The sequence below is a fragment of the Myotis davidii genome, unplaced genomic scaffold, assembly GCF_000327345.1.
Source record: "Myotis davidii unplaced genomic scaffold, ASM32734v1 scaffold208, whole genome shotgun sequence".
Classification (NCBI taxonomy): domain Eukaryota; kingdom Metazoa; phylum Chordata; class Mammalia; order Chiroptera; family Vespertilionidae; genus Myotis; species Myotis davidii.
Window position 1 is genome coordinate 763574 of NW_006299706.1, and position 9815 is coordinate 773388.

The 9815-nt window shown below is 49.6% G+C and overlaps 1 protein-coding gene and 1 pseudogene across 1 annotated transcript in view; one reads left to right on the forward strand and one right to left on the reverse strand.

Moving 5' to 3' along the window:
• CHRNB2 (cholinergic receptor nicotinic beta 2 subunit) overlaps positions 1-9815 on the forward strand; it is a 19863-nt gene that overhangs the window by 2918 nt on the left and 7130 nt on the right. The window contains exons 3-4 of the mRNA XM_006775757.2: positions 7451-8123; positions 9501-9646. Of these exons, the coding sequence (XP_006775820.1) occupies positions 8060-8123; positions 9501-9646 (210 nt within the window). The 5' untranslated portion in view covers positions 7451-8059. The remainder of the gene's footprint in view (positions 1-7450; positions 8124-9500; positions 9647-9815) is intronic.
• LOC102758330 lies at positions 5970-6543 on the reverse strand (annotated as a pseudogene).

Here is a 9815-nt window from a genome sequence, read left to right on the forward strand (position 1 = left end):
TAGTTGTGTCCTCTCTCTCTCTCTCTCTCTCTCTCTCTCTCTCTGTTTCTCTCTCTCGGTCTCCCCTCCTCCCTGCCATTCTCTCTAAAAATCAATGGGGAAAAAATACCCTCGGGTGAGGATTAACATCAACAACAAAGAATAAGCCAAGGCGATGAGATGGTCCCACATGTTGCACAGACTCCAAGTCCCACAGTGAGGAAACTCAGATGTCATGGTCACTGGGATGAGGCCCGTCTCTCCCTCTCTGCGGTCTGTTCAGTACCTCAGCTCTCCAGCTGAGAGAGCCCTCCAGCAGAAGCCTAGTTTGGAGTCATATCTGGCGTTCTGCTAAAACGTGAAGGGGTGATGCATATATTCATTTAATGAATATATTAAAAATTCACTGCCCCCGTGGAGCTGACATTCTGCTGGGGAAATAGACGTGATAAAGGTGGAGTCTATAAAGCCAGCCGGCTCCCTAGATGTAAGAGAAGATGAGCAAGTATTTACTGAGCACCTACTACATGTGAGGCACTGGGGATGTAGCATTGCATGAGACAGAACCAGTCCTCACCTTTTCTGTGCGTTCAGGCTGGTAGAAAACCAGATACTTTATGAATTGTTACACATCCAGTCACTTAACTGCAATGGCCTATGAGGGGAGGACGGGCTGGACGCTGACGCAGGCGGAAGGGACAGCGCATGCAATAGCTCTGAGGTAGGACCATGACAAGTAGGAGGACCATAGCAAGACACAGGAAAGAAGGCCTTTGTCTGAAGCAAGGGAGAGAGAGACAGGTAAGGCAGGCAAGGCTTCCATCTGGGCAGGCATCCACAACCATGTTGGGGAACTGGGGCTTTATTTTAAGATCAAGGAAGATGAAAAGATCACTAGAATTCTGAGAAGCTGTGCAAGCCTGGGCAGCTAGTAGCAGTAGCATTAACAGAATCTCATGAGACGTCTCAAAGGAGAGCTGAGTTCCGTGGGAAGAGTGGAGAGTTGGGTTATAAACATACTGAGTGTGTGAGGGAGGGGAGATGTGGGACATTCTCCGGGAGACACCCAGCGGCGCGTGTTCTGAGCTCGGGAAAAAGGCAGAGCCACAGGTGTTAATTAGAGAATCGGCTACCGCTGTCCTTTGAATGAGCCCATAAAGGTGGCAGCACAGCTCAGTGGAAGGAGCATGGACGAGGGAGTCAGACAGAACTGAGCTTGGGTTTGAATGCATCGGCTTTGCTGGCTGTGTGACCTTGGGCGAGTGATTTGATTTCTGTGAAACTCAGTGTCCTCGTCTGTAAAATGGGCACGATGCTCGTTCTGCCTTGCAGGGTGGATCCTTGTTCCAGTTTAGATGAAAAGAGATACGTAAAATGATGAACACTGGTGTGTCCATGGTACATTGCTCAGCACATGTTAAATACGACTATTCCTACGATTACTGTTATTGCTACAAAGTCAGAAGGTACTCACCATTCAGTAACCATGGATGGGGCTTTGCCGTGTGTCAGACACAGGTCTAGGTCTGGACATATAGCAACAGACAGGCAAGATCCCTGCTCTCTAGCCCTTGTTTTCTGGTGCAGAGTCAGAGACCAGACCAATGAGCGACCAGAAGAGTGACTGGTAAGTATTTGCTAGGAATTAGAGTAGGGTCATGTGGGAGAGGAGGACTGGGGTCACTCTCAGTCCACTAGTCAGGGGAGGGCTCCCCAGGGGGACAGTGTTTGAGCTGAAATTTGAAGAAGAGAAGGTAGTCTGGCAGGAGAGAAGAACCTTCCAGCAAGGAGAGCAACAACTTCAGAGACCCTGAGTGAGCACACAGATGCTGGTCTAGAACTAGGAAGCTCATGACATGCTGGCTGAGCTTATGGGCTCTGAACCCCAGCTCTGGCAGCTGTTAATGGTGCGACTTAGCCTGGATGTCCTTCAGCTTCCACATCTGTAACGCGTAGATCATAATAGCACCTACCTCATAAGGCCGGTGGGAGAATTAAGTGAGGTACACGAAAAGTGCTTAGAATAGTGCACAAAGCAAGATCTTGGTTTTTCGCCTGCTGGTGGTGTTCAGTGGTTGAGCATTTACCTATGAACCGGGAGGTCACGGTTTGATGCCCGGTCAAGGTACATGACTGGGTTGAGGGCTTGATCCCCGTGGGGGCCGTGCAGGAGGCAACCAATCAATGATTCTCTCACCATTGATGTTTCTGTCCCTCTCCCTTCCTCTCTGAAATCAATTAAAATGTATTTTAAAAAGAACTTGGTTTTTCAAAAATGAGGGGATTATTATACCTTAAGTCTAGTGGAGAAAAGAGAGGGGGTGGTAGGATAGGCGATGGGGCCAGTGAACAAAGCAAGGGCTGGATTATAGAGGCCACAGTCAGTGTCTGGGTTTTATTCAAAGGACAGTGGGAAGCCCTTGAACGATTTTAAGCTGTGAGTGACATGATCTGACTGGAAATTTTAAAAGATCATTCTGGCTGCTGTATGTAAAGTGGATCACAGGGATTTTTTTCTTCTAAAGGTCATGTGTTGTCAGAATAAGCAGACGCTCTTATTTGGGGCAGAGTGAGCATCCTTCCCTTTGACTTGCTCCCAGAAGCATAGCACTCTGACACTGACCCACAAATATGGCCTGAGCCCTTGTGCTTGGTCAGGAACTATAGTGGGCACCGGGGATGCAGAGACAAAGAAAATACAGTCCCGTGGGTCGTGCCTGGCTTCATTCCTGGCACACAGGAGGGGCTCCTTACATGACAGCTGCTACTCGTCGTTTCTGTTGTATTTCTCACTCCTGCCCTCAGGAGCACATGGCAATGGGTGATCGGGGGCCAGAGATAATCAGCTAGTACAACGTGGCGAACAGTCATAGGGTTGGAAGGTGAGGGCCTGATGGCTGATATTATTCAGGATTAACTCCCAGGAAAGAATGTGACAGAAGTTACTTAGATGGAAATGAAGGGATATCCTGAGAGAACTGGCCCTTAAAGTAGAAGGAGGTTGGGAAGAAAGGCCCCAAGACGAAGGATGTAGGACTTAGGAGAAAAGAAGAGAAAGACAAGGAGGGGGCTCAGCATAGGCAAGGTTGTAGAGACGTTGGCCATCAGTGATTGAGGCTGAGGCCTGGGTAACCCTGATAGTATTAATTCTCTGGAGGTGGAATAAGGTAAGCATTTAGCAATAAATAGTAAATAATCAAGAAAACTTCAAAACCTTTGGCCTAGCAATTTCACTTGGAAATTATTAAAGACATATGCAAAAATGTGCCTACAGCAGAATACTTTGTAACAATTTAAAAAGTCACCAAATAAACAGAAGCCATCAAAGAATGCTTATTGGCATAAAGAAATGTTTGAGAAATAGTAAATGAGAAAGGAAGGTTACAAAACTGTATCATAGCATATTCCTTTAAAAAATAAATTCAGATGTACACAACTTAGTTATGTACCAAGCAGGAACACATATATTTGTACACCAAGAACATGAACAAGAATGTTCATAGAAACATGTTTAATAGTCCAAAATAGGAAACAACTTCCCTGGCCAGGTAGCTCAGTTGGTTAGGGCATTGTCCCAATAAGCCAAGATGTGGGTTCGATCCCCAGTCAGGGTTCTGAGAAGAATCAACCAATGAACGCATAAAAAAGTAGAACAACAAATCACTTTTTCTCTTTCTCTCCCTTATTCTCTCTCAAAATCAAAAAATAACAAAACAGCCCTAACCGGTTTGGCTCAGTGGATAGAGCGTCAGCCTGTGGACCCAAGGGTCCCAGGTTCGATTCCGGTCAAGGGCATGTACCTTGGTTGCGGGCACATCCCCGGTAGGGAGTGTGCAGGAGGCAGCTGATTGATGTTTCTCTCTCATCGATGTTTCTAACTCTCTATCCCTCTCCCTTCCTCTCTGTAAAAAATCAATAAAATATAGTTTTAAAAAAATAACAAAATAGTAAACAACCCAAATAAGTGATGGTATATTCATACAACGGCATATTCTATAGCAATGAGATGAATAAACTACAACTACAGTCAACAATGTCAATGACTCATTAGCATAATGTTCAAAACACAAAAGGTCATGACCCCATATATATGACATTCAGCAGGCAAAGTTGTGCTCTTAGAAGTCAATAGCGGTCACTTTTTTATTTTTAGGCATGTTTTCTTAATTGTGGGAAAATACACATAACATACAATTTACCATTTTAACCATTTTAAAGTGTACAATTCAGTGGCATTCGTTACAGTCACAATGTGGTGTAACCATGTCCTCTGTCAGTTCCAGAACTTTAACAGTACCCACTGAGCAGTCACTCTCCATTCCTCCCTGCCCCCATGATGTTACTCTTGAAGAGGAGAGAATAATTACGGGGGTGTGGGGGAATGACATAATGAGGGACTTCTGGATATCAATTGTGTTCTAGTTTTTAAAAGTCTGGGTTGGGATTATATGGCTGTGTTCGTGTGAAAATTTACCTAGCTGTACATTGATAATTTATATACCTTTTGGATGTATGTCATATCTAAGTATACATAAATGTGCAGATCAGTTGGTTTATAATACCTTTTAAAGAAAATGTTCCTTACCATCAGAGGCAAAGGGAGTGTCAGACCAAACGTCGCCTGGTTCCTGGTTTGCCTCGGGGCTGATACTTCTATATCTGCCCATCACCCTGCATGGTTTCGGACCTGCCCCCTCTCTCTGGCTGCCTTTCTTCCTGGTGGGGATGGAAGGAGGGGCGGGGGGAGAATGAGGGAGAGAGAATGTTCCAGTTCTCCTTGGCCACTGGGTGGTTGTGCTGAGAGGACTCACTCCCTGCCAGGCTGGAATTAATCTTCATGTAAAAGCTGGGGAATGTGAAACAATAAGGTCACGGCCAAGGTGAGCAGACTGCCAGGACTGGCCCCAAAGGGGCTTCAGGTAGCAACCAAGGGCTTCAACAAAGCAAATGTGCCTCTAGTCTGTCAAACCAGAGACAAGCAAGCACTCCAGAAAGAGATGTTCTTTTTTAAAATAGGTTTTTATTTCGGAGAGAGGAAGGGAGAGGGAGATAGAAACATTAATGATGAGAGAGAATCATTGATCAGCTGCCTCCTGAACTCTCCCTACTGGGGATTGAACCCACACCCCGGGCATGTGCCCTGATTGGGAATCAAACTGTGTCCTCTTGATTCATGGGTCGATGCTCAACCACTGAGCCACACCAGCTGGGCCAGAAAGAGATTTTCATAAAGGAAGCCCTCTTCAATCACCCACACCCACCAAGAGAGGAAAGTACTAAGTTCTATCTACATGCAAGCTCCCCGTCCCTCTCTTTCAGGAATGCAAAATTAAGCCACCCTGGTCTTACTGGCTTTCTCATCTTTCAAATCTCAGTTTTTATCTTCATCCCCTCTAGGCACTCAGACATTACTAACCTCCCCCTCCTCTGTGCTTCCATAGCACCTTGTTACTGAGCAGCCACCATCTTGTGTCATAAGTCTTTGTCACCAAACTGTGGCAACAAAGCTGGGAGTAGGTCTTTTTGATCACTGCATCTCAACACCTGTGCAGTAGATACCGAACAAACATGGGTCTGATTGTTAAAGGCGGGCCTTCTTCCTGCCTTTCCCCTTTCCCCACGTGATGTGACGGCATACATTCCTTTCCTTCTCTGTAGGCTTTTGTCCTTCAATCCTTTCCTTGGTTCCAAGATTTTCTAAATTCTTCAGATGGTATTACATGTTCGTGCCTGCACTTGCCTTGGAGCCTGTGGTGCAGGGTTATGGTTCACTTCCATGGGCAGTACGGAGCCTGCAGGCATCCCACTTCTCTCCAGCCCTTCTTTTTCGGGTACTTGTCCTGCTCTTCCTTCACAATTCCAGGACCTGAGCTTTTATTTACTCATTTTTCCGGTTTCCAAAGGCTTAATTAGTAAATATGCGTTAGAAAAGAAGGATAGAACCTATTGCTCCCACGTCAGTGGACTGAAGAGCCAAGGGGAATGGTGCTTTGTCCACCTCTTATTCACAGAGCCAGCCAAACGCACAGACGTATAGTTACCAATTCTTTAAACCACAGGCTGATTTCTCTCTCGGCACTTTTTACTGAATCACTGCAGTGAATGATGTTCCTGCCAACTTGAAGGCAAAAGTCTCCGTGAATGGTGCCTGGCTTAGAATCTGCTGGATTGGTCTCCCCAAGCATCACTCTCCCTGTCTTCACCACATTCAGCTCCTCCCAGACCACGGTCACCACAGGCCTTGAGCTCGTGTACGTCACCAGCCCAGGGTAGAACGGGTGGTCTTTCAGGTCAAAGCGGTGCTGTTTCAGGAGTTCCTCAGAGGCCCGGTGGACATCCATGGTGACGAGGCGGAACCCCTTCTTCTCGCACTTGATGCTGCTGCCCATCAGGCCGCACCACACGCCGTCAGGCTTGATGGCGAGGAAGTTGAGCTCCATGCTGGCCGTGTTCCGAGAAGCGGGCTGGCCTGGCAGCTGCGCTGCTCTGCGCAGCCAGAGCCCAGGAACTGAGCCTTTGGAGGGGAATGTTCCTCTCCACAGTGAAAGGTGTCAGTCCTGTACTAGCCCTGTTTGTTGAGCCCTCACCATATGCCAGGCACTGAGCTGGCTCGGGATCTAGCAGGAGAGAGTCACAGCCTTAGACTGGTTCATTTAGTCATTGGACATCCTCTGGAAACATAGGAAGTCATCTGATTTAGCCCTTGGTCAGGCATAGCTTCCGTAAGGAACTGACATTTCTGCCGGATGTTCAAAGGTAAGTACATGGAGGTTGAGGGGAAATGGGTAACAAAAGAGCCAAGTGAACTACATGTTTAAAGGGCCGTGAAGTATAGAGGATGGAAGGGAGAGAATGTGCGAGGATCTTAAAGACGTTGCCCATGTTTGAAGTGTGGAGCCGGGGGTAGGGGTGCCGATGAGGTGGAAGAAGTAGGCAGAGGTGCAATAAGACAGAGCCTTGATACATGATAAGCCTGCTTTCGTTGGGACCCTTTTGGTTGAAAGTGACAAAAATCCACCTAAGAAAAAAGGGAAGCTTTTGTTGGCTCAGAAGCTAAAAGTTCAGGGCTTTCAAGATCAAAGATGTCATTGAATTTTGACACCTCTCTCTGTCTCATCTGTGCTTTCCTTTGTGATAGCTTCGTTCTAGGACTGGCCTCTGTGAAATGGTCTTCTGATCCCCCTCCTCCTCACACAGAAGCGGAAGACTGGAGTGGAAGGGGATGGGGAGGGGGGGTGTTGGGAAAGGCTACCCGATGAAAGCCACTAATCTTCCTTCCACTCTCCAAGACCTTTAAGGTTACCTTCTTTTCAGGCCACGGCCAGAGGGCCTCACCTTAGACTTCTTGGCCTTTTAGGGAATTTATGGAGGGAGGTGGAGAATGGGACATGGAGGGACCCTGTTCCCAGACTCCAGAGCTTTCGTTTTCTTAAGGTTAGCAAAGCCACAGTCCCCTGTCTCTTTTCCGTAGGGCATGTTCTCTGCTGCATCCTCAGCTGCACCGGGAGGCAGGATCCTCTGGGTTTGATAAGAGAAAAAAGGAGAGCGGGGACCCAGAACCTCCTCCCGACTTCCGCCCCCTCATTCTGGCCTTGCGATCCTCTGCACTAAGCGGGTCCTGACCTATTTGCCAGACTCGCTGTTTCTCCCTCCTCTTCTCAAACCACCCCCGCGTCCTGCTCCAGCTTCTGGGTTTCACAACTCCTCCACTATCGGGGAGCCGCCCTTCTTTTGCTTGACACCCCCCCTAACTAGCCAGGACCAGCAAAACAAGATCCCATCCCTTCTTTGCTGGGTTCCGGCGCTTCCGCCTCCGGGGCGAAGACTCCTCCCCCTCCCGTCCCAATTGTATTCCCTGGAAGAGCAGCCGGAAGAGCCTCCGCCGCCAGAAGCTGGTACTTCCCTGCAGCCCCGTGCACGCCCCAGACTTGCCGCGGCATCCTGGGCCCCGCTCCCAGTCGGGGCGGGCGGCGCGGGCTCCGGCGAGACTTCAGCACCGCGGACAGCGCCCCGGCCGCGGCCCTCCCGCCCTCGGCGCGCTCCCGCGGGTCTGGGTGAGGCGGCGAGCGATGCCCACAGCATGGCCTGGTGCTCCGAGCCCATGGCGCTGCTCCTCGCTTTCGGCCTCCTCTGGCTGTGCTCAGGTAACCACAGGTCACTGCGCTCTGTCTCACCCCGGTCAGGCTCAGAGGTGGAAGGAAGGGATTCCTGGAGATGGGGGAGTCTGCTGGGAGTTAGGGGAGAGACCTTTGGGCTTGCAGGGAGGCCCTGGGGCACTGCCCTGGGAGGAGGACATACCCTAAGGAGTAAGGAAGAGGTAGAAACCTGGTTAGTGGTGCTGGGAAGGGTGTGGACACAGAGGAAGGAGGGAGGGAACCTCCCCTGGCTGTCTAGGCCAGCAGGAGGGCAGTCTCTGCAGCTGAGACGCGGTGTGAAGCTTTCTATCAAGAAATCTTCCTGGTTCGGCACCCTCCTTTGTCGCTCCATCATTCCCTGTCCACCCCATTGGGGTCCTGATTCTGGTCGCTCCGCAGGGGCAAGGCAGGAGGGGGAGAGAAGTGACTCCAACTCCCTCCTAGGGCGGGACAGAAGGTTTGGAGAGCATAAGCTCTGCCAGGCTGGGGCCAGGGAGGAGCACTCTGAGGGGATGGGGGGTGTTTGTGCAGAGCTACAGACGGTGGTAGAGTGTATGAAGGGCAGGCACAAAGGAAACGTACAACCTAATGGGACTGCCACACGTGGAGGCACGTAACGTGACTTGCACGCATAGATGAGCACTGACTGGGGAAAGGGTGAGTGGTGGGACATGAGTAACTGTTCCTTTAGACCATCCTCCAAAACCGCCCTGGAATTGTAGGTATCTTGTAGGACAGCGGTTCTCAACCTGTGGGTCTCGACCTCTTTGGGGGTCGAACGACCCTTTCACAGGGGTGGCCTAAGACCATTGGAAAACATATAATTACATATTGTTTTTGTGATTAATCACTATGCTTTCATTATGTTCAGTTTGTAACAATGAAAATACATCCTGCATATCAGATATTTACATGACGATTCATAACAGTAGCAAAATGACAGTTATGGAGTAGCAACGAAAATAATTTTATGGTTGGGGGTCACCACAACATCAGGAACTGTATTAAAGGGTCGCGGCCTTAGGAAGGTTGAGAACCACTGTTCTAGGAGAAGCCATGGAAACATGGGTTTCTCTTGAAACCACCCTCTGAGACCTTGCAGGAGAGCAGGTCTCCACTGATCTTTGCAGAATGGTTTCTGAGTCTGGAGGACTCTGTGTTGGGCTGTCTGGGTAACTTGGTCAGTGACCCCAGGGAGGAATTTCTCTCTGAGGGGCCTTTATGAGGAAACCTAAGCATTTGGATGATACCTTAGGGATGGAGCACTGGGGAAGCTGCGGCCTCCTGTCTGGGCCTGGGTTGCCCCATTTGCCTAGGGCGAGGGGGATCCTGGGCGGGCCTTTCTTGCCTCCTTACTTACTTCCTGCCCCTCAACCTATTGCCCAGGAGTCCGGGGTACGGACACAGAGGAGCGGCTGGTGGAGCATCTCTTGGATCCTTCCCGCTACAACAAGCTGATCCGCCCAGCTACCAATGGCTCTGAGCTGGTGACAGTGCAGCTCATGGTGTCACTGGCCCAGCTCATCAGTGTGGTGAGTGGGGTGGGGGGTCCCAAACCCTCTGTTCAGCTGCCGAAGTCAACATGCCAGCGTGTGGTGGTGTTTGTGCTTCCTTCTCCTGAGTTCCCGGGCCCGGGGAGGTGTGGGAGGAGCCATGGTGGGAGGTATGGGAGGAGCCATGGTGGGAGGTGTGGGAGGAGCC